This window comes from Aquarana catesbeiana, linkage group LG01 (assembly GCF_042186555.1).
Source record: "Aquarana catesbeiana isolate 2022-GZ linkage group LG01, ASM4218655v1, whole genome shotgun sequence".
Lineage (NCBI taxonomy): Eukaryota > Metazoa > Chordata > Amphibia > Anura > Ranidae > Aquarana > Aquarana catesbeiana.
Window position 1 is genome coordinate 819,307,130 of NC_133324.1, and position 25,773 is coordinate 819,332,902.

The 25,773-nt window shown below is 43.9% G+C and overlaps 1 protein-coding gene across 3 annotated transcripts in view; it reads left to right on the forward strand.

Moving 5' to 3' along the window:
* Window positions 1-25,773, forward strand: part of NMU (neuromedin U) — a 116,940-nt gene that overhangs the window by 16,102 nt on the left and 75,065 nt on the right. For all 3 annotated transcript variants that reach the window (XM_073608428.1, XM_073608426.1, XM_073608427.1), the window contains exon 2: window positions 23,464-23,522. In XM_073608428.1, coding sequence (XP_073464529.1) covers window positions 23,464-23,522 — 59 coding nt within the window. The remainder of the gene's footprint in view (window positions 1-23,463; window positions 23,523-25,773) is intronic.

Sequence of the window (25,773 nt, forward strand, 5' to 3'; positions counted from 1 at the left end):
CAGTCGGTTGTAGACCAGACGTTCGAGGAGTTTGGATAAAAAGGGGAGCAAGGAGATGGGGCATAGGTTGTTAAGATTGGATGGGTCCAGTGAGGTCTTTTTACGTATGGGTCTGACAAGTGCATGTTTTAGTGCGTTGGGAAAGATGCCAGAAGAGAGGGAGAGATTGAAGATGTGGGTTAGAGAGTGTAGCATAGAGCCAGAGGGTAGCATTTGTGAGGGAACAGGACAGAGGGCAGGTGGTAAGGTGGAAATTACCAAGTAGTATAACAACCTCGTCTATAGTGGTGGGGTTGAAAGAGGGAAGTAATGATTGTGCCTGTGGGCATGAAGTGTAAAGCGTGGAGGGTATCGGAACAGTAGAGATCTCCTCGCGAATTGTATCAATCTTCTGTTTGAAGTGATTGGCGATCTCCTGGGCAGTGAGTAAGTTGGCGGGTGGAGGCGGTGGAGGATGAAGTAGAGAGTTGAAGAGTTGTTCGGGACGGGATGATAAGTTGCTAATGAGACTGATAAAATAGGTTTGCTTGGCAGAGAGGAGGCTGGAATTGTATTTTTGGAGGGCAGATTTATATTGGTTGAAATCTCCCTGAGACTTATGGCCTGTACACATGGTTGGATTTTCCAACGGAAAATGTGTGATAGGACCTTGTTGTTGGAAATTCCGACCGTGTGTGGGCTCCATCACACATTTTCCATCGGAATTTCTGACACACAAAGTTTGAGAGCTTGCTATAAAATTTTCTGACAACAAAATCCGTTGGAAATTCCGATCGTGTGCACACAAATCCGATGCACAAAGTGCCACGCATGCTCAGAATAAATTAAGAGATAAAAGCTATTGGCTACTACCCCGTTTATAGTCCCAACGTACATGTTTTACATCACCGCGTTCAGAACAATCGGATTTTCCGACAACTTTGTGTGACCGTGTGTATGCAAGACAAATTTGAGCCAACATCCGTCTGAAAAAATCCATGGATTTTGTTGTCGGAATGTCCGATCAATGTCCGACCGTGTGTACAGGGCATTAGTCACAGGTGCTCATGAGCACAACTACATTTATTCAGACTTCTAGTCTCATCTGTTTGCCAAGGTTGAAGGGGTCGGGGCCTGATTCTGTGTTTGTGTGTAGTGAGGGGGGCCAGTGAGTCCAGTGAGGCTAGAAGTGAAGCGTTGCAGAGAGAAGTGGCTAGGTTGGTGCAGGATAGGGGTGAGATTTCATCGTAGAGGTTGACGATAGCAGAGTAGAGAAGAGAAGGGTTGAGATGACGTAGGTTTCTGCGGGTAACTTTTAGGCGTTTGGAGTGAGAGAAGGTGGAGGAGAGGGAGAGAGTGAAACTAATAAGGTGGCGATCCGAGAGAGGGAATGGATAGTTAGGTTGCATGGAGTGCAAAGGTGAGAGAAAACGAGGTCAAGGGTATTGCCTTCTGAGTGAGTAGGAGCATGTATCCACTGCTTCAGGTCAAAGGAGGAGGTTAGACTGAGAAATTTGGAAGGGGCAGGAGTGTCAGTATTAATAGGGATGTTGAAGTCCCCGAGAATGATTGTGGGGATTTCAGAGGAAAGAAAGTAGGGTAGCCAGGCAGAGAATTCATCAAGAAAGGTTGATACTGGTCCAGGGGTCCCTTTAGATCACAACTATCCTTAGAGAAATTGGAGTGAAAAGACGAATGCAGTGTGCTTCGAAAGAGGAGAGTGACAGAGAGGGAGGTGGCTGAAGTACCTGAAAGGTGTTATATATGACATGAGAGGGGTGCGGAATGTATGGTGGTGGGTAGTATGTACATGAGAAGGGTACAGAAAGTATGGCGGTGGGTAGTATGACATGAGAGGGGTGCGGAATGTATAGCGGTGGGTAGTATGTACACGAGAGGGGTGCGGAATGTATGGCAGTGGGAAGTATGACATGACAGGGGTGTGGCATGTATGGAGGTGGGTAGTATGTAAATGAGAGGAGTGCAGAATGTATGGCGGTGGGTAGTATGTACATGAGAGGGGTGCAGAATGTATGGCAGTGGGTAGTATGACATGAGAGGGGTGCGGAATGTATGGCGGTGGGTAGTATGTACATGAGAGGGGTGCAGAATGTATGGCGGTGGGTAGTATGTACATGAGAGGGGTGCGGAATGTATGGCGGTGGGTATTATGTACATGAGAGGGGTGCGGAATGTATGGCAGAGGGGAATTATATACATGAGAGGGGTGCGGAGTGTATGGTGGGGGGTAGTATGACACGAGAGGGGTGCAGATGGTATAAAAATGGTAAATGGTGTGAATGAGCCCTAATTTATTGCTCCATCACTGCAGAGGCCACTTTGAAGTGGCATGCATAGAGCAACTGTCAGAAATCATGAAATCAGACCGAGACAAAAGTACAGTTAAATCACACTTGTTTAATAATAAAAGTAAATAGAACAAACCTAGTCAAAACATAGCCAGAGTTCAGGAACCGGAATGGATAGTCAGACAAGCCAAATGTCAGGGAGCCGGAGATGAGCGTAGTAAAACAGCAAGCAGGATCTGGAGCCAGAAGGGATGTCAGCCAAGCAAGTCTTTTAACAAGAATGCAGAGGAGTCTCTGTGATGTTGACTAAGGTGAAGGCAGAGATCTTCTGGGCTGGATGGCTTAAGTACGCAGGACTGACAAGCAGGATATCATCTACAGCTGCGTAACTGTGGAGAGATAGGAGCTGGCAATTAGCTGACAGCTGAGTGGCCAGCTCAGAGGGAAGGGCTGAGCCCAGTCCTGACAGCAACTAAAGTTAGGTGCACAGCATCAGAACTAGCCTCCCACCCTGCTGCAGACACTGCTCTCACCACCCCTTCCACATCTCAAGCCCCTTCCTTCAGTCTCTGCACACAAGTCTCTCATTCTTCCAAAAAGCTGCCAACTTACCTTCCTGCACACACCCTGGCAGAACAAACTTCTGCATGTGCATGCATTCCACCTGTCAGGTTCAGCAGGGGCCGGCATCTCCGCCTCCACCTCCATTATTTGTCTGCAGACAGCGATGGAGAAGGACACTGAGAGGGGGTGCTGGAGAGTACCGCGGGAGGCAGAGGGACGAGAGTGAGACTTCAGATCGGCGCTGCATATTAGGAACACTTTACCAGCCCGGCCTGATTACCGACAGTGACCGGGGGACATTCCCTCCCACTCCCACACAGATGTCAGGCAAATTAGGCGGCCGCGAGGCCCCTCTGAACGCGAGGCCTAAGTCGACCGCCTAATTTGCCTAAGTAGAGAGCTGCTTCTGCTTATAATAATGCCTTAACTAACACTTTAAGCACATTTTATGGCAAATTACTGCAGAAAACCAGTTAATTTCAAGGGCTTCACATGTTTTTTCTTGCCTATATAAACTGTGTGTATATATATATATATATATATATATATATATATATATATATATATATATACACACACACACACACACAGTATCTCACAAAAGTGAGTACATCCCTCACATTTTTGTAAATATTTTATTATATCTTTTCTATAACACGGAAGAAATGTCTAAACCACTGGCAACAAAGGTGAGTACACCCCTAAGTGAAAATGTTCAAATTGGGCCCAATTAGCCATTTTCCCAGCCCGTGTCATGTGACTCGTTAGTGTTACAAGGTCTCAAGTGTGAATGGGGAGTAGGTGTGTTAAATTTGGTGTTAACACTCTCAGTCTCTCATACTGGTCTTTGGAAGTTCAACATGGCAGCTCATGGCAAAGAACTCTCTGAGGATCTGAAAAAAAGAATTGTTGCTCTACATAAACATGGCTTAGGCTATAAGAAGATTGCCAAGACCCTGAAACTGAGCTGCTGTATGGTGGCCAAGACCATACAGCGGTTTAACAGGACAGGTTCCACTCAGAACAGGACTTGCCATGGTCGACCAAAGAAATTGAGTGCACATACTCAGCGTCATATCCGGAGATTGTCTTTGGAAAATAGACGTATGAGTGCTGCCAGCATTGCTGCAGAGGTTGAAGAAGTGGGGGGGCAGGCCTGTCAGTACTCAGACCATACGCCGCACACTGCATCAAATTGGTCTGCATGGCTGTCCTCCCAGAAGGAAGCCAAAGATGATGCACAAGAAAGCCCGCAAACAGTTTGCGGAAGACAAGCAGACTAAGGACATGGATTACTGGAACCATGTCCTGTGGTCTGAGACCAAGATAAACTTATTTGGTTCATATGGTGTCAAGTGGCGTGTGTGGCAGTAACCAGGTGAGGAGTACAAAAAGACAAATGTGTCTTGCCTACAGTCAAGCATGGTGGTGGGAGTGTCATGGTCTGGGGCTGCATGAGTGCTGCCGGCACTGGGGAGCTACAGGTCATTGAGGGAACCATGAATACCAACATGTACTGTCACATACTGAAGCAGAGCATGAACCCCTCCCTTCGGAGACTGGGCCACAGGGCAGTATTCCAACATGATAACGACCCCAAACACACCTCCAAGACGACCACTGCCTTGCTAAAGAAGCTGACGGTAAAGATGATGGACTGGCCACGCATGTCTCCAGACCTAAACCCTATTGAGCATCTGTGGGGCATCCTCAAAGGGAAGGTGGAGGAGCGCAAGGTCTCTAACATCCACCAGCTCCGTGATGTCGTCATGGAGGAGTGGAAGAGGACTCCAGTGGCAACCTGTGAAGCTCTGGTGAACTCCATGCCCAAGAGGGTTAAGGCAGTACTAGAAAATAATGATGGCCACACCAAATATTGACACTTGGGGCCCAATTTGGACATTTTCTCTTAGGGGTGTACTCACTTTTGTTGCCAGCGGTTTAGACATTAATGACTGTGTGTTGAGTTATTTTGAGGGGACAGCAAATTTACACTGTTATACAAGCTGTATACTCACTACATTACATTGTAGCAAAGTGTAATTTCTTCAGCGTCGTCACATGAAAAGATATATAAAATATTTACAAAAATGTGAGGGGTGTACTCACTTTTGTGAGATACTGTGTGTGTGTGTGTGTGTGTGTATATATGTATATAGATATAGATATATATATCTATATAGATATAGATATATATCTATATAGATATATATATCTATATAGATATATATCTATATCTATATAGATATATATATATACACACACAAAAGTTTCCAAAGAGCCATCTCATTTAAGGAATTGCTGTGTCACAGAGTTTTCGTTGACTGAAATTCATTTTTCCAAGCAAAACAATACTAATAAGAGAAAATATGTAGCTGATGTAAAGAAAATGAGAAAATTAACGGTGTGACATAGCCTTAAGCAAGCATTGTTATCGATTTTTAGTGTAACTTGCCATTATCCATCCAATTTTGATGTGCTAGATGGCTATAACAAATGCCTCAGTCAGCTGGAGGTACTCTTTTATTGCAGCAATATTTGTGTAAAGTGGTAAACAGCTTAAATGTCTTCCATCATCTAACAAGCAAAAATTCAGATATTTCAAAAAGACAAGAAAAAATGAATAAGAGCTACTATTTTACTTTCATCAAAATTATATTTATTACAAACATAATTTCTTTCTTGTTTTTTTACCGTTTTGTTTTCTCACATTTGCTTAAATAAAACACATCTTAAAAGCAGTTTCCTTTCTCCAATAACCACAGTATGTATTACTGAAAACTGAAATAACTCTATATATATGTGCACTTGACATTTGCCAGCCCTACTTCAATGTAACCACATTATTAGTTTATCATGCAGGAAATCTGACATTATGGAAATACAGTAGATTGGAGAGCTAAGTTAAGCAATATATTTTACTAGTTGTCATATTGGTGAATCAATTAGTATCAAGATCTGAATGCATCAACATATTCATTAATTGTTGCATATTTATACTGTCAAGTCAGTGTAGACTATCAGCAGCCTGTAGCCCCCAATGACATCAGTGTACATAGCTAATTATATCAGAGCTGCCTAAACATAAATTGAACGAATGAATAAAAACCCTGGTGGCATTTTCTGTCAAGTATAATCTGAATAAGCAGCCTGGTCTCTGACCATCACCAGCATTCATGTTGGATGTAGAGGTAGCCAGGTCTGAGTTATCACCCCTCAGTTTAATTGGGTTTACTTTTTAGGCTTGTAAAAGCATCAGTCCTACTGCTTATGGCAAAAGATCTCCTCCTATGTCACACAATTATGTGCTGTTCTTTTGTTTGAGTTTCACATGCAACTTCATACGGTTTAATAGCAAAAATTTCCTAAGGCTCTATTGAGGCAATAAGCTATTGCAGGCCATCATATGACATCCTGGGCTTTCAGTAGTGATATCTGAATGATGCCTGCAGCTGCAGGCATCATTCAGATATAATTTCTTTAATTCGACGATTCCCTACACCATTAGAACAATCATAGCAGCTGTTTAGCCACTTGATCATTCTTACAGGTGGTGGGAGAGGATGTCCCCCCCCCTCTCCCGCCGCCCTCCGGCACTTCTCCCGGTTTGCCCATGCAATCGGCGAGTCGGTGAAGGAATCCGCTGGCGCCAGAAGAAAGTCATAGAGAAATCCGAGGGACAGATGGTCCCTGGCAATCTCTTTGACTCTTGGAGGCCCGAGCGTGACGTTATGATGTCACGTCTGGACTGGCGGAAGTAAACAATGCCGGGGACTCTACTGGAAGGCCTGAGATCATTCATTTTTTTAATGGAGGAGAAATGTTGGGTCTTATAGACCCCACATCTCTCCATAAAGTGGACATGTCACGCACTATTCCTATTACAAGGGATGTTTACATTCCTTGTAATAGGACATGGTAGTCGTCATGTCAGAACACATTAGCACAGTGGAGGAGATCACCGCACTAACATCGCTTAGTAGTTTTTTTAATTTAGCCCGCTGGGTTGCATGGAAAAAAACTTCTAGTGTGTACTTACCATAAGGCGTTTTTTTGTCCAAGCTTTCTCCTTTGTGTCATCTGATCACTTTAGTAAAAATGTTACAATAGTCTATTAGAGGTAGCATTTGATGTGCAATATATGTAGCAGCCAGCCAGCTGCCTTTAGTGCCACCCGGAGACATTAGTCTTCATCAAGCCATAAGGGCTCCTTCACACATGTATTGATTCCGAAGACCGAAGCAATGCTCATTAACACACCTATATCATTTAAGGTGTGTTTATAGCATGTTTTTGTTGTGTTTATGAAAGGTTAAAAAAGCTTCAAGAATGCTTGATAAATGCTCATTAAAGTGATGCTTTTCTAGTGGGAAATTCTTAAAGGGGAAGTGCTGTAGAGAAAATAATATACTTTAAAGTGTATGTTCACCTTACAAATCTGTTAGGTGGGGACGTGGTGGTCTTACGCCATTCCGATCTTGCGCCCGACCAGCCTGAGCCTCCCTATCTGATCTCCTCTGCCCCCCTGGCCTGGGGGAACCTTCTCCTCTTCTATTCTGCTCTTCTTTTCTCTGTTCCTATTCTGTGATCTCTTCTCACTTCTCGCTTCCCGCTTCTCTTTCATCAGGTCACTCAATTCTCAGTCCTGGAGCCGGCATGGGATCGCTGCAGCATTACACAGATTCTGCAGCATGGAAGTTCATATGTATGTTTGGCATTTTACAATGACATACTTCTCCTTTAAAGCAGTATTAAACAGAAATGTAATACTTTGCAGCTTACCACCTTAAATGTGGTGGCTGCATTTGTTTTGTTTTTTCTTTATTTTTTCTGGCTTTTTCCCTCTCTGTTCACCTAGGGATCTGGCCAGTAGCACACCTATTGTCTAGGGGCAGCTTCACTTTTGATGGAGGAGCAACAAGGACACATTTGGACAGCAGCCACTCTGGGAAGAGGGTACCATTAGATGCACTAGCACATTTAGATCAACTTGGCTAACAAATTCAAACTGAACTCCTGCTAAGAATCTTTTTTTTTTTTAATTTCTTTGCACATGATTGGGTGTTCTTTACAATTTACATTACTTTGTTTCACCTCATTCACTAAGATAACATTTACATTGAAAGTGAACGTGCTCCTCTTCCTTGTTTACATTTGAGGTTGAGGCGCCGTAAAAAAAAACACATAGTAGAGCCATGTTTTTACCGCCCCCTAACTGCTCCCACTTAAGCATCGGATGGGGGGTGTACACATACTGCAGCCAGGATGCTTTGCATCACAGGGCAGAAGACATTATCCCCCTTTGCATTCAGTGGATGACAGCGCCTGTCCCACAACCACGTGCTATCCATGTGGATGCAGTGAAGTGGTGCAGGCAGGGCCAATCCTGGCCAGGGTGCACGGGGTACAGTGCACCCAGGCGCCACAGAGGTAGAGGCGCTGAAGCACCAGAGTGCTCCCTTCTCCTCTCCTTGTCCGTAGGCGGCTCTCTCCGCCGGTCACCGCCACCACCGTGCCCATCCCCCCTCCCTCCTCCTGTCAGAGGAGGAGAGCGAAACAGCCGGAGACCGGAGCGGCTGTCTCTGTGTGCAGAGAGAGACCAGCCGCGGCCGTGCAGTGACGTCGGGGGGGGGGGCGGCCCGAGCCCGACATGTTCCACTTCTCCTGTGTGTAACTCCGAGTCCTTCCTGCTGCCCAAGCCTGACACGCTCTGTTCTCAACCCGGGCTGCGCGGCTGCACACCGTCCTCTCCTCTCCAGCTGCCGCCCGGGTGTTTTTAATTAGCCTAATGGAGGGGGGGCTGTACTAATGTAGGGGGGTTGGTTTGTCCTGGGGGGGTCTAAACTAATGTAGGGGGGGTGATTTGTCCTGGGGGGTCTAAACTAATGTTGGGGGGGTGATTTGTCCTGGGGGTCTGTACTAATGTAGGGGAGATGATTTGTCCTGGGGGTCTGTACTAATGTGGGGGTGGTGGTTTGTCCTGGGGGGGTCTATACTAATGTGGGGGGGCAGTTTGTCCTGGGGGGGGTCTATACTAATGTAGGGGGGGTGATTTGTCCTGGGGGGTCTTAACTAATGTAGGGGGGTGATTTGTCCTGGGGGGGTGTATACTAATGTAGGGGGGGGGATTTGTCCTGGGGGGTCTATACTAATGTAGGGGGGTGATTTGTCCGGAGGGGGTCTAAACTAATGTAGGGGGTGGGGTGATTTGCCCTGGGGGATCAGTACTAATGTAGGGAGGTGGTTTGTCCTGGGGGAGTCTAAACTAATCTAGGGGGGTGATTTGTCCTGGGGGGTCTGTACTAATGTAGAGGGGGTAGTTTGTCCTGGGGGGTCTATACTAATGTGGGGGGTGATTTGTCCTGGGAGGTCTATACTAATGTAGGGGGGTGATTTGTCCTGGGGGGGTCTGTATTAATGTAGGGGGGGTGGTTTGTTCTGGGGGGTCTATACTAATGTAGGTGGGGGGTGATTTGTCCTGGGGGTCTGTGCTATTGTGGGGGCTGGTGGTTTGTCCTGGGGGGTCTAAACTAATGTAGAGGGAGGTGATTTGTCCTGGGAGGTCTGTACTGATGTAGGGGGTGGTTTGTCCTGAGGGGGTCTATACTAATGTAGGGGGGGTGATTTGTCCTGGGGTCTAAACTAATGTGGGGGGTGATTTGTCCTGGGGTCTGTACTAATTTAGGGGGTGGTTTGTCCTGGGGGGGCTTTACTAATGTAAGGGGGGTAATTTGTCCTGGGGGTCTGTACTAATGTAGGGGGGTGGTTTGTCCTGGGGGGTCTATACTAATGTAGGGGGGTGATTTGTCCTGGGGGGTCTAAACTAATGTAGGGGGGTGATTTGTCCTTGGGGTCTGTACTAATGTAGGGGGGGTGGTTTGTCCTGGGGGTCTATACTAATGTAGGGGGGTGATTTGTCCTGGGGGTCTAAACTAATGTAGGGGGGTATTTGTCCTGGGGGGTCTGTACTAATGTAGGGGGGTGGTTTGTCCTGGGGGGGTCTATACTAATGTAGAGGGGGTGATTTTTCCTGGGGGGGGGTCTGAACTAATGGAGGGGGGGTGATTTGTCCTGGGGGTCTAAACTAATGGAGGGGGGTGGTTTGTCCTGGAGGGGGTCTGTACTAATGGAGGGGGGTGGTTTGTCCTGGGGGGTCTGTACTAATGGAGGGGGGTGGTGTGTCCTGGGGGTCTGTACTAATGGTGGGGGTGGTTTGTCCTGGGGGGTCTGTACTAAGGGAGGGGGGGTGGTTTGTCCTAGGGGGTCTGTACTAATGTAGGGGGGTGGTTTTTCTGGGGGGGTTCTGTACTAATGGAAGGGGGCAGGTGGTTTGTCGCAGGGGTCTGTACTAATGGAGGGGGGTGGTTTGTCCTGGGGGGGTCTGTACTAATGGAAGGGGGCAGGTGGTTTGTCGCAGAGGTCTGTACTAATGGAGGGGGGTGGTTTGTCCTGGGGGGTCTGTACTAATGGAGGGGGGGTGGGTTCTGGAGGTCTGTACTAATGTGGGGGGGTGGTTTGTTCTGCGGAGGGTCTGTACTAATGGAGGGTGGTGGTTTGTCCTGAAGGGGGTCTATACTAATGTAGGGGGGGTGGTTTGTCCTGGGGGGGTCTGTACTAATGAAGGGGGTGGTTTGTCCTGAGGGGGGTCTGTACTAATGGAGGGGGGTGGTTTGTTCTGGGGGTTCTGTACTAATGGAGGGGGGGTGGTTCTGTACTAATGGAGGGGGTGGTTTGTCCTGAGGGGGGTCTATTCTGAAAAAGGGGGGTGTTTTGTCCTGGGGGGTCTATACTGAGGGAGGTGTTTATACTTAGTGGGGGGGTCTGCACTGACGGAGGGTTGTCTATACTTAGTGGAGGGGGGTCTGTACTGAGGGGCGACTATAGTTGGTGGAGGCGGTGATACCATGTTTTACCGCACCGGGTGACACCAACCCTAGTGACGCCACTGCAGCCACGGGCTCTTGTTTCCCCTCTCCTCGTGCGCGCTGTTGTACTAGTGAGCGGCGCACTATGTTTCTTCCCCCGCCTTCATATCGGCCAGGGAAGAAAAAAAAGGAGCAAAGAAGAGGATTGTGGGACATGTAGTCCCAAGGACTGGCAGCCCCACTGTAACACAGAAACTGCAGCCCACACAACATGCTCAACTGAATGGGAGAGAGAGAGCCAGGAGCCCAGGAAAGCTTTCAGGGAAGTGCACTCAGGACTCCAAAGGGAGAGGACGGTGCTGAGGGAACACCATCAGAGAGAGAACCCCACTGACCTGTGCCACATGAGGGAAAGCCACACAGCCTGGCGCCATCCCTGGTGGAGAAAGGAATGGAGTCATTGCCAGAATACAGATCTGGACTCTATCCAGCAGAGTCACTACGGGCAATTCAGAGTGAGCTGACTCCTGATCAGAGGAACCGTTGTTGCTGTATCGCTGGGTCAGGTGAGAGGGTCGATTGGCCATTATTTATTAACGTCCATAGGAACTGCAGTCTCTTGTAACATGTCTGCAGTCTCTGACCATCTCTTGTAACATGTCTGCAGTCTCCAACCATCTCTTGTAACATGTCTGCAGTCTCTGATCATCTTCTGTACTATGTCTGCAATATGTCTGCAGTCTCTGACCTTCTCCTGTAGTATGTCTGCAGTCTCTGACCGTCTCCTGTAATATGTCTGCAGTCTCTGACCATCTCCTGTATTATATCTCCAGTCTCTGATCATCTCCTGTCATATGTACGCATTCTCTGACCATCTCTTGTAACATGTCTGCAGTCTGACCATCTCTTGTATCATGTCTGCAATCTCTGACCATCTCTTGTAACATGTCTGCAGTCTCTGACCATCTCCTGTAGTATGTCTGCAGTTCTCTGACCATCTCCTGTAGTATATCTGCAGTCTCTGAAAATCTCCTGTACTATGTCTGCAGTCTCTGACCATCTCTTGTATCATGTCTGCAGTCTCTGACCATCTCCTGTATTATGTCTGCAGTCTCTGACCATCTCCTGTAGTATGTCTGCAGTCTCTGATCATCTCTTGTATCATGTCTGCAGTCTCTGACCACCTCTTGCATTATGTCTGCAGTCTCTGACCATCTCCTGTAGTATATCTGCAGTCTCTGACCATCTCCTGTAGTATATATGCAGTCTCTGACCATCTCCTGTAGTATGTGTGCAGTCTCTGACCATCTCCTGTATTATGTCTGCAGTCTCTGACCGTCTCCTGTATTATGTCTGCAGTCTCTGACCGTCTCCTGTAGTATGTCTGCAGTCTCTGATCATCTCTTGTATCATGTCTGCAGTCTCTGACCATCTCTTGTATTATGTCTGCAGTCTCTGACCATCTCCTGTAGTATATCTGCAGTCTCTGACCATCTCCTGTACTATGTCTGCAGTCTCTGACCATCTCCTGTATTATGCCTGCTGTCTCTGACCATCTCCTGTATCATGTCTGCAGTCTCTGACCATCTCTTGTACTATGTCTGGGGGCTCTTTCTAACAGATTCTCTAACAGACAGCCCTCTGTATCTCATTAGTGTAAGCTCTTCCTGTATTTTCTTTATTGTTAAAAGATCATGGGAGGATCCCAGGGTAACGAAGAGTTCTTAGGGGAACATCTCTGTGTTTGAGTCGTTGCCATAGAAACATTTGTAAAGGGGAGGAGTTGGTAAGATGACCACACCCACGTGGGGGCGCCAGAAATATTTCTGCACCCAGGCGTCTGTGACCCTAGGATTGGCCCTGGGTGCAGGTTTTTAGGGGTTAAAACAGGCTGTAAGGAAGCGATATAAACTAGCCCTTAGTAAATCAACACAACCATGTTTATTGCCAACATACGTTTTGCGTGCCTCAGGAGCAGCGAATATTTGCTAAGCCTTCAGTATAATTTCAGTGAATAAAAAAATCATATAAATAGAGCCAAGATTAAAGTTTGCTGACTTAACAAAGAGAGATGGGCACTTTATGATTGGTTACTTTCAATAGAGATGTAACAGTGTAAGAGTCAGATCTTGTTAAATGTTATTTTCTGATTTTGGCTTCTAGAACCTGGAATTGGTGTAAGCCATTGATTCCAGGAACAGAATTAATCATCACAGTAATAAAATCAGTGTCTCCTTCTGTAATTATATTTATAATAATCTAGGCAATAAGCTGTAACCATATCAAATAATTAATTAAGAGTAACTGTTCAAGATTTATATCTCCGTTTTAGCTTACATAATTAGAATCTGGAAGTTTTCTGCAGGAGAAAGTGTTAATTGTTCTCCAGGTACAAAGACTGAGCAAACTATTATGGTTCTATAATCACAAGATAGAATATGTTCTCAGATGACAATTTACTTTTCAGCACTTGCAATATTAACCACTTGACCACTGGGCACTTAAACCCCCTTCCTAACCAGACCAATTTTCAGCTTTTGGTGCTCTCACATTTTGAATGACAATTACTCAGTCATGCAACACTGTATCTATATGAAATTTTTGTCCTTTTTTTCACACAAATGGAGCTTTCTTTTGGTGGTATTTAATCACCGCTGGGTTCTTTATTTTTTGCGCCGTAAAAGAAAAAAGACCAAAAAATCTGTAAAAAAATACATTTTTCTTTATTTCTGTTATAATATTTTGCAAATTAGTAATTTTTCTTCATATATTTTGGCCAAAATTTATACCGCTACATATCTTTGGTAAAATTAACCCAAATCGGTGGATATTATTTGGTCTTTGTGAAAGTTATAGAGTCCAAACGCTATGGTGCCAATATCTGAAAATTGGTCACACCTGAAGTACTGACGGCCTATCTAATTTCTTGAGACCCTAACAAGCCAGGAAAGTACAAATACCCCCCAAATGACCCCTTTTTGGAAAGAAGACATTCCAAGGTATTTAGAAAGATGCATGGTGAGTTTTTTGAAGTTGTCATTTTTTCCCACAATTCTTTGCAAAATCAAGGTTTTTTTTTTACTTTTTTTTTTCCCACAAAATTGTCATATTAGCAGGTTATTTCTCACACACCGCATATGCATAGCACAAATTACACCCCAAAACACATTTTGCTATTACTCCCGAGTACGGCGATACCACATGTGTGAGACTTTTACACAGCGTGGCCACATACAGAGGCCCAACATGCAGGGGAGCACCTTCAGGCGTTCTGGAGCACCCAGGCCAATTCTGACATTTCTCTCCTACATGTAAAAATCATCATTTATTAGCTAGAAAATTACATAGAACCCCAAAACATTATATATGTTTTTTTAGCAAAGACCCTAGAGAATACAATGGCGGTCGTTGCAACTTTTTATCTCGCACGGTATTTGCGCAGCAATTTTTTAAACGCGTTTTTTTTGGAAAAAAAACTGTTTTGTGCTTTACAAAAACCAAAACAGTAAAGTTAGCCTAATGTTTTTGCATAATGTGAAAGATGAAGTTACGCTGAGTAAATAGATACCCAACATGTCACCTTTCAAAATTGCACGCGCTTGTGGAATGGCGCCAAACTTCGCTACTCAGCCAGGTATCGGTGTATAACATGCACCCATGATTTGCCCCCTATTTTCAGAGGGGAAAAGTGTGTGTTATATGCCGATAAATACGGTATGTTTTAATTGAAAAGGGCTTTTTAAAGGTGTGTGTGTTTATTTACTTATAACTCTTTGTTAGAATGGGAAAGGGGTAATGTACCCTGTACTCTTTCCGATTGAAGGAGGTAAATATTTGGGCACCTCCTCTTTATAAAGGGGGCATGCAGATTCCATAATAAACCCCCCCCCATTACCACATCTTATTCTTGTGGCACCAGGGGTGGGAAGAAGCTCTTTGCAAGGGTAGTAGGCTTCTCCCCCCTCTTACAAAGTACCCCCACCCCCCATGTTGCAGGACATGTCGTATGATCTGGCACAGGAAAAAGGGGTTGCACACTTGCTGCTCTCCCTTTCCTTGTAAACCAGGCTGCATACCAGGATAAGAGTCTGGTTAGAATATTAACCTGTTCATTGCCACTGATGCAAGGCTTATGTCAGTGGCTGGACAGCCCTGTATACAGACTCCTGGCCGCTATAGCAGTCAGGAGTCTGTTTACATTTCATCAGTCAGCTGACTGACAGTCTTTTAATGTATATCTTTCTGGTAGATGTAAAGCCTCCCGATTACTTCTGCAGATACTCAAAAATGCTGGACCTCCATCCCATACCCTACCCCCCTTCCATGTATTTTGGGTTCCCCCATCCCTCCTGGGTACACAAGATGGCCATGGCAGGTATCAGCAGCAAGAGCAGAGGAAGAGCAGCAAGAAGCTAGAGCTTTTCATTACTTCCAGTTTTAGAGCTCATTCCCTGACCAGTCTGTGCTTGACTAGCTGCAGTGTACTGCACGGGAGACCTTAGAAGTCTAATAGACTCATCAGCCCCCTTGTGATAGCAAAAAAAAGTTTAATAAAATGTGAAAAAAAAAAAAAAGGTTAATCCCTTCCTGCCCAGCCTACGACAAATTGACAGGCGGTGGCTTTCCTGTTCTGAGTGGATGTCATATGACGTCCCTTAGAACGGGCCACTCGTGTGCACCTACAGGGACATGCAGCGTGGCAATCCGTGGTGCGGTGGGACCCTCGGACCCTGTGTCCAATCACAGCTGAGCACAGTGTAAATAGGACAGCGCATAAGGAGAGCTGGTAAGAGGTCACAGTGATCCGTGTCACCCATCAGTGATGCCTGTCAGTGCCCACCAGTGATGCCAATCGGTGCCACCTATCAGTGCCTATCATTGCCCATCAGTGCCACCTATCATTGCCCATAAGTGCTGCCTATCATTGCCCATAAGTGCTGCCTATCAGTGCCCATGAGTGCCCAGTGCTGCATATCAGTGCCCATAAGTGCTGCATATTAGTGCCTCCTATCATTGCCACCTATTAGTGCCTATCATTGCCCATCAGTGCCACCTATCAGTGCCCATAAGTGCTGCCTATCAGTGTCCATAAGTGCTGCATATTAGTGCCTCCTCATCAGCGCCACCTCATCAGTACCACTTCATCAGTTCTGCTTCATCAGTGCCCGTCAGTGCCGTCTAATCAGTGCAGCCTATCATCGCCTTTCATTGTAGCCTCATCAGCGTACATCAGTAAAGGAGAGAAATTACTTATTTTAAAAAATTATATCATTTTTTTTTTTCTAAATTTGTTATCGTTTTTAGTTTGTTTAGCAAAACATAAAAAACCCAGTGGTGATTAAATACCACCAAAAGAAATCTCTATCTGTCTCAAACAATTATACAAATTTTGTTTGGGTACAGTGTAGCATGACCGCACAATTGTTATCCAAAGTGCGACAGCGCTGAAAGCTGAAAACTGGCCTGGGCAGGAAGCGGGTGAAAGTGCCCTGTATTGAAGTGGTTAAAGCCCCCTTCCCCCCTATGTACACACACATACAAACATGACAACGATTGCGTCACACATATTAGGTGTTGGTATAAATGCTGGAGTGAGAGCAATCATTCTAGGGTAATCATTCCCGGTGTCTCTAAATTGATGAATTTTAAAGCATCACCTATGAACAATTTTGGGTATGGTAGTTTGTTGCTGTTTTATGGACATGTGCAGTTTTAAGACTTTTCCTGAAAAATTGGTTAATTTATTGTGTTTGTGTTCCCTACACTTGCCTAACAGACTGAATTTTAAAAAATAATAGATGTTTTCAAGCACACAATGAACAATTGAGGTTCGATGGAATAATCCCCTCTCCTCCACCTGAATGGAGGAATCCCCCACCCACCCCACCTGGATATTGCTGCACCCACCGCTGTCAGAATACACTGAAAAGGAGCTGCAGTCAATTGGCTTCAGCTGCCTATCAAGAAAAAATCCCAGCATGTCCGTTCAACAGATTTAGATCAAAGTATCGACTTCTGTCAAGCGGGGGCAGTAACACACTGATCTAAATTCAGCTGGTCCCTGCTCAATCGGCCGAATTTCAATCAGTTTATGGCCAGCCTAACTTTTCTTAATGTAGAAGGATTAGTCTCATTTTTACATCTGTATTCTCAATTACCACGTAAGCTCACAAACCTGTATACCCTTTATGGACCAGAGCAATTTTTAATTTCTGCTATGAGCCAGTTCTTCAATAACATACTATATACCACTTTTTTGATTAAAACTGCAAACTTTTAGCAATGATGTAGCAAAACGCTGTAGATAAATAAAAAAAAAGTATCATTATAAAATTACAATTCTGGCACAAAGCAATGCAAAGTCATTTACAAATAAAATAGATGTATATCTATATACTGTATATATACAGCACTGATAAATAAATACAAACAAATAACTAAATGTACAATTCATATACCATTAATAACCTAAAAAAGGCAATCCCAAAAATATGTGCAAATTAATATACCGTAAAGTGCATTGTGCTATTAATAAATAAAATATCATGAATAATTAGCAGTGTCCCATGTTCTAAACACACTTCTCAGTGTCTCAGTCCTTTAAAGTGCAGAGTGCTTATTACCAGCCCATGGAACTTTTCATAGCATGCTTCCACCAATTAAATGTTTCAAAAACGTGCTCATCAACTTTCTGTGCTGTTGTCCATCTGTGAAACCCTTGTTTTCTCTTCCCCTCCACACCAGTGTGAACACACCAGACCATTTGGCTCCTATGTTTCAAGTTGGTCACTAGAGCTTTTCCCCAAGGGAACCAATCCACTCTGGTCATCCTCAGTTTTATGTTTGAAGTCCAACCTGTGTGACTGTTCTGCTTCTGCAATCTAAGCACTGAAAGTGTTATCTCTAAAACTGATCTAGTCGTGGTGAGATAGCGTTAATTTAGTCTTAGTTGCTTGGTAAACAGTGACTTGATCCAAATGACATCTTGCCTATTGTAGAAAGTTTTAATCTAAAACTTGTGCAGATCATAACAGATGAACATCAGGTAGGTCAAAAAATCATTATGTCTAGCCACAGCAATAACATGTGCTCAGAAAAGTAACTAAAGACACACTAAAAAGAGGATGGGACTTACTACATAGAGCATCCCCTAGCTATGGAGTGAAAGAGGGACAAAATTATTAAGGGCAAACAAACAGACAAACACTATGTAACATGATAGTGACCACCATGGTTGGACTTCTGGAGGAGAATAAAGATACAGTGGAGAAAACTAATGCAATCACTACATATGAGAACTGATAAGCTGCAGTATATTACATTTTAGTTTTTGGGTTTTGATATAATTAAAAATAACAATGAATATTAAACAGCTCTGCCACTCTTATACAAAAACTCCTAATATTAGTCTGTTTTATAAAGGCAGACTGAACAGCAGTGGCGGTGCGTCCATTAGTCACTGCCCTCTATGACTAATGGAAAGATTCATTCAAGCGCTGGTCTGTTACACGTCACCTGATTGGCTGAAAGGACAGGTGCTGCGATTGGACGCCTATCAGTAGGAGGGGAGGAGACGCATTGAGGACACAGCTCGCCGCAGAAAGGTCCCACAGCTGGCCACCGTCACCTGCTGCCTGACCCACCATCGAGACAGGGTAAATGCCGGGCAGACGGCGAGCAGGTGAGGAGGTTACAGTGGCAAAATTTGATGGGCACAGTGGCGGCATTTGATGGGGCACAGTGGCAGCAGTTGATGGGGCACAGTGGCAGCATTTGATGGGGCACAGTGGCGGCATTTGATAGGCACAGTGGCAGCAATTGATGGGCACAGTGGCGGCATTTGATGGGCACAGTGGCAGCAATTGATGGGCACAGGGGCAGCATTTGATGGCACAATGGATGCGTTTGATGGGCACAGTGGCTGCATTTGATGGCACAGTGGCTGCGTTTGATGGCACAGTGGCTGGGTTTGATGGCCACAGTGGCTGCGTTTGATGGCACAGTGGCTGCATTTGATGGGCACAGTGGCGGCATTTGATGGCACAATGGCTGTGTTTGATGGGCACAGTGGCTGCGTTTGATGGCACAGTGGCTGAGTTTGATGGGCACAATGGCTGCGTTTGATGGCACAGTGGCTGGGTTTGATGGCCGCAGTGGCTGCTTTTGATGGCACAGTGGCTGCGTTTGATGGGCACAGCGGCTGCATTAGATGGGCACAGTGAGGCTGAAATTGATGTTTTTTTTCAGAATTTTTCAGTTTGTTTGCACCCCCCCCCCCAAAAAAAATTTTGAGTACCTGTCGCCACTGCTGAACAGTAAAATACTCAGACTGCTGTCTTGGCCAGTCCATTCTTCTAGCCTGGTGGAAGATATTCCATTGGTTTAGGGCTTAATTAGACACAAAAATACTATCACACTATCAGAACATAAACAGATTCAGTTGGGAGTTTACTGCAATGAAATAGCTGGAAAGATTTTTACCGTGCATGGTGACCACCTCACAATTTTAAACCCTGGATACCAGAGCAGACTTCACAAGAACATAACATTTTACTGCAAAAGTAGAATCAATATAAGGTTTGTAAAATGAAATGATATTACGCATGTGCCATACTCACTTGTATACATTTGCATAGATGACAAGGATAAGAAAATGCCGTATATGTTGGATTGTTAAAGCTACTTTTTTATTTTATTGGATAGCTTGGTGGTCACAGATTATTAGATTTGATCATATTTTTCCTTTATGATGATTAACTGTGCTCCAAGAAATAAAGTGGATCTGGTGAGCTAAATTAGGTTGTAGTATAGCTTGAGATTTTGGTTTCCTCTGTTTCATGTGGATTTCCCTGCCTTGGAGTATAATTGCTCTTTTTAAAGTTGATCTTTACAGTTGTTTCCTGTTAGTCTGCATTCTTCCTGGTATAGAATATGTTAAAGGACTGGATCGCATTAATTAAAAACTATGCTAATCCACCTTCCTTAGCCCACATAAAAAAAAACGTGTTTACTTATTGCAGTATGGCAAATTCGGTCTTTACCAATTTTTCTTCCTCTGGGCCACAATCTTCTTTAGCACTGACCAGGGGCGGACTGACCATTCGGGCACTCGCCCGAGGGCCCCATGCCCTAAGGGGACCCATCAGGGTTGCCAGCCTCAATAAAACTAGGGACAGTATGAAAAAATCTGTGTTTTTTTCTCCAGTACCTTTTCAGTGTGTGTATGTGTATTCTGTGTGTGTATACTGTGTGTGTATATTGTGTGTCTGTGTGTGTATACTGTATGTGTGTGTGTGTGTATACTGTGTGTCCCCATAATCTATTGCCTGGGGGCCCCATAATCTCCTATTGCCTGGGGGCCCCATAATCTCCTATTGCCCGGGGGCCCCATAATCTTTTCCTATTGCCCGGGGGCCCCATAATCTCCTATTGCCCAGGGGCCCCATGAGTTGTCAGTCTGCCCCTGGCACTGACCACACCTACAAAGTAAGCTCTCATAAACTGCATGCTGTACCCTGAGGATCTTTTGGAGTATGGGCCTAAACAAGTCTGTGGGGGTACACTACACAGTTGTGGCCAGCTCTGAAGAAAATTTTGGTCCAGAGGAAGTAAACACCTGAGGAAACAGAGGTACATAAGCAACGGGGTTGGGGTTCTGACTTAGTTTAAGTAATGGGGTTAAAGCGGTGTTCCGGCTGCGATGGTTTTTTTTTTTAAAGTCAGCAGCTACAAACACTGTAGCTGCTGGCTTTTAATAAGGACACTTACCTGTCCAGCGAGCCCACGATGTTGGCCCCCCCGAGGTTGATCCGTCCATCGGATCGGCTGCCGGCGCCGCCATCTTAACGAAGGGAAACAGGCAGTGGAGCCTTGCGGCTTCACTGCCCGTTTCCTACTGAGCATGCGCGAGTCGCGCGGCGCTTTGTGAATGGCCCCGTTGTGTTCTGGGACACAAACATGTCCCAGAAGTCAACGGGGCCGCTCGCCAAAGAGGAGGAAGAGCCACGGAATAGGAAGAGGCAGATTAGGAAGACTGCCTAGCAACAGGGGTTTCTGGTAAGTTAAATTTGTTTTTTCAAATGTTTTTTTTTTTAATTTTTAAGAATATTAATGCATTTTTTTTTTTAGGGTGACCCTCCCCTTTAAGGAAGGTGGACTAATCTAGCTTTCCATAAAAGTAAACTAGTCTTTTAAAAAACAACAGGGAAAATGCATAGTACACAAGGAAATGCAAAATATTTTCCCACCAGAGTCCTCCAAAATTTGTTTTGGTGTTTTATTTCTTTAACTTTGATCTCCCAAAGAACGGGATATAAATTTTAGATGGACGGACCATTTAAAGTTGAAATCCAGCCATGTTAGGAATTCCCCCATCCCACACGTGCTTTGTCAGTCACTGGTATCACCAGATCAGGAAGTATAGGTGAATCTATCAAATGGGCATAAAGCCAACAGGTTTATATAGAGTGACAAATTCTTACTGTCCTGTCTTGCTGAATGGTACCACCAAGACAGACAGTATAAGGAAATCTCAATGGAAGGGAATGGTCAGGAAATGTTGCCTCCAAATTTCTCTACTTCTTTGTGTTGAGAAGTTGTGTGGTTGAAGTACAGTATATGGTTCAAAGTATTTTTTAAGCCCAATTCCAGTGAATGATACTTGACATCATCCACCCTGGAAGACCAGCGGCAACACCAGGACAAAGTAAAGCTTCTGGAGGCAGTGCCATAAAGGAGGTGAGTATGGCAGTGAAAGCTGTTTTTTTTTTTTTTTTAATTTTAAGCACTAGGCACTGTTTTTTTTAATATCCTGGAGTTTGGCTATAAATACCATGGGGGCACTGATATGGTCAGAACTTCTTACAAAAAAAGTTGAGTAAACTACACTACAACCCCCTAAAGAAAAGTCAACTTTTCCTACTATTTCCAGAATGTGTTTAAATACAAACGATAACTCATTCTGTATAAGGGGTTGTTTAATGGCTTGTCTTGTCATTAAATGTGCATTTTAGTGTTGAGTCAAAGTCTAATGTAGATTATCTGCTAAATGTTCTGTGTCTTTCTGTGGAACTAGTATTTTTTGATTTATGTTAAATTTAACGTGATTTATGTGTTTTATTTTCTGCAAGGAGACTAGACATTAGTCTGCTGATATTTACATTAAAACTATATTTTGTGCAACATTACTCTTGGATTCCCCAAATCTCTGTAATTACTATGTTGGAGATGTTCTATTGACTGCACATAATATTTTTCTAACAATAACTATTTTGAGATACTGTTACTGCTACGGATGCTGCAAAAGTTGTTCAGGTGACGTACAGTAGTTCTTAATTTAGGTGTCCTCGTATACCAGTTTCACTGGCAAATCACAATATTGAAAGTTGTCGTGGACATCATATCATGCTACTACTTTAGACAGCTTGAAATGTAACCCCTCGATGCCGACGTAATGCAAATATGCGGCCTCAGCTTCAAGGGGTTGTAACAGGGTGATGCCGTTTTTTTGAGCGGACGGTTGGCTTACTTGGCCCCCCCCCCCGCTCGCCCAGGCTCTCCCATCCCACCGGGAGGCCCTTTGATCGGGTCTCAGATCTAGTAACCCGGAAGCGATGTTATGACATCACTTCCGGTTTACTGAAGATTTAATGGCACCAAACTTTGCGTTTTGAATGCTTTTAAGTGCAAAGAAGGGATTTGGGGTCTTAGACCACAGATAGACACAGACAGCTATAATTCTAGTGCAAGACCTCCTCTAACTCCAAACAGGTAACCTGTAAAAAAATGTAAAGGCTGTAATGCAACGCATTTATTTAATGCATAGTGTGTTTTAAAAGTGCAGCAGTCTGAAATTATATGTGCTGCAATGTGAAAGCAGCCTTACTCTATTTAATTGTGCTCTATGACTACTGATTGAACATAAGGAAATATGCAACATTTTGATTTGGCACCAGTACCGGAACAGGAGTTCCAATGGGGACAGCTGCCCTGGGCACTGTGGTATCATGTGAGGTGGGGGGGGTGCCACAAGGAAATTGGGGGAAGGGGATTTGTGTTGGAAGACGTAATTTGGGGCATCAGAGGTTAAGTCTTGTTCTAGGAGGGGAAATTAGAGGGGGGCTAAGAGTGGTGACTTGAAGAAATTTGTGTTGGGAGGGGGGGTTAGGGAGGAATTTGTGTTGGGGGTGAATTTTTCTTTTTTGTAAGGGGGGCATTTTAGCTGGGGGGATTTTGGGGTGTGGGTGGGTCAAAGATGTGTGCTGAGAGGGGGGATTTGTACTGGGAGGAGGGAGAATAAATGCTTAGGGGGTAAGGATGCAATTTAGTGCTTATACATCTTGGGGGGGGGGGCACAGTTTGGCATGTTCGCCCTGGGCTCTAGATGATAGATGATCTTTTCCTGGCACTGCCTGTTCCGCCAGCAAGGGGGCATTTCTCTCATTTTGGAGAGATGTTCTCTCACATCCAGCTGTTTCTAAAGAACAGGATTAATGGGGAATCTCCACAGGGGAAAAAAAAATGTTGCCTTTAGATCTACTTAGAATAGTTTATAGTCTTTTCCATGTAATATACAAAGGAGTAACATAATGTTCATTCACTTGTTTTTTAGGGGACCAAAGTTTGCTTTGATATCATAGCTTATAAGAAGATCTTTGACAAATTCAGTTTGAATATTATTATAGAACATTACAGTGGTTTACCATTAAACACCTAATGAAGTTTGATTTGAAACTCATGTTTTGTAGGTGCTCCCTTTTCATCTCTTGTGCTTCGAGCAGATCAAGAGCTTCAGCTGTGGAATGAGGTAAGCTTAGACATTTGTTCAATCCTGGAAATCAGAGTTTGCATCTCTGTGTTCTACATTTTTCATCATTCAATTTACATGGTGAATGCAAAAGCAGGAATTCAGGACTCTTCATTTAATTACAATTAGTATGATGACAAGCTCTGTACTCTCCGGGCAGCAGGCTGCATCGTCTGTTCAAAGCTGGGGTTTGGCTGGGGGTTGTACCAGTACTAATCAGAATTATTTATTTTGTTTTTGTTTTGGATGCAGTGGGGAAATCCCAGAACTTCTCTGAGATTTTTATTGCTGGTAATGTTTTTGCCAGGGAGATTTCCCATCACTTCCTTTCCCAGAGACCATTGTTGTTGTGGGGACAAGACATTATGGAAATTATCTTCAACTTCCAGACACCTATGAATAGCTAACAGAGGTTCTAACCCTTCCTCGTTGCTATGAAGTCCCTTCCTGTTGCACTACTATAGACCAGGACCAGATAATTTTTTAATAACCAGTGAGGATGAAAGGAAGGATTTTGGTGGAATCAATTCCCTGTTTACATTTGCAATTTTGCCACAAGGGGAAAATGTACTGAAGCAAAAACTCCTGATTTTGCTTGCTAAAGTGTATCTCTAGGCTAAACCTTTTTGTTTTCAGTTTTGGATAGTGTGAGCAAGGGTTAGTCCCTCTATCAAGTTTTTATTGCTGCTTCTCTTTCCATTAACCACTTCAATACAGGACACTTTCACCCCCTTCCTGCCAGGCCAATTTTCAGCTTTCAGCGCTATCACATTTTGAATGACAATTGCATGTCAACCCTAATGAAATTGTTATTATTTTTTTCATACAATTAGAGCTTTCTTTTGGTGGTACAGTATTTACTGTTACCCTGTTTTTATTTGTTTCTGTTATAAAATTTTGCAAATAAATAATCTTTCTTATAGATGTGGGCCAAAATGTATACTGCTACATTTCTTTGATGAAAATAACCCAAATTTGTGTATATTATTTAGTCTGTAGGAAAGTTATAGAGTCCATAAACTATGGTATCTGAAAATCTATGGTAAAACTATGGTAAACTGAAAATTGATCAGTCCCGATGTACTGACGGCCTGACAATCTCATTTCTTGAGGCCTGAAAATGCAAGGAAAGTACAAATATCCCCCAATCTACCCCTTTTTGAAAGTAGACAGTGCAAGGTATTCAGTAAGAGGCATGGCGAGTTATTTGAAGTTGTACATTTTTTGTCAAAATTTTTTGAAAAGTAAAGAAATTTAAATAAATTGTTTTTTTTTACAATTTTTTACATGCTGTCACCAAGTAAAGCATCATCATATAACTGGTGTGGCAGTGATCAGTGATAGTATGCAAAAAATAATGTAATACATTTTTTTTCCTTTTTATTACATTTTTATTACATGTTTCTACATACTGTATCACTGTACTAGTCTGGGGAGGTGATCAGTTTGTTTGTTTTTTTTTTTACACACTATGATTGCTTATAACAGTGAATTTCACTGTTAAAAGGAACATTTTTTCTGAATGAAATCCATTCATTCAGTGTTTACTATTGCGAGTTGCTATGATTGGCCACAGCTAATCACATAGTACAGCTGGGCTGTGATTGACCCTGTCTGTACCATGTGATCACTGTGACCAATCACAGGTCAACACAATAGTACAATAGTACAGAATGAATGGCAAATCAAAGCCATTCATTGTGTACAATTGTCATGTGATTTGCTGTGATTGGTCACAGCAATCACATGGTACCAGCAGCAGGCTTTTACACTCATCCTTTGTGGGGCACATGGGAGGCGCGATCCTGGGAGGATGTCATATGATGTCCACCCAGGATAACAGGGCTCCCGCCTGGCCGTCATTTTACAATAGACTGGGTGGGAAGAAGTTAAAGACATTCACCCCTATTTTGTAATGGTGAGCAATGAGGGGAAATCCTAAATGTTAGAGTTGTCCCCAGAACAAGAGTTAAGGGGAAATCCCACAATGGGCACACTTATTCTGGAGACAACTGTCCAACGCTGGAATTTTCTTCTCTGGTAGATTTCATCTAACTATTCTACACTCAATGCAAAACTAGTAAAAAGGTTTACATACACTTATAGCAGTATTAACCACAAAAAGGTAATATATTGCAGCTTGCCAGTCCTGTGATGTGGTGGCTGCATTCGTTTTATTTTTATTTTTCTTTATTTCACCTAGTGATACAGTCCGTGTTACACACTTCCTGTCTTAGCGTTCCTGTATTCT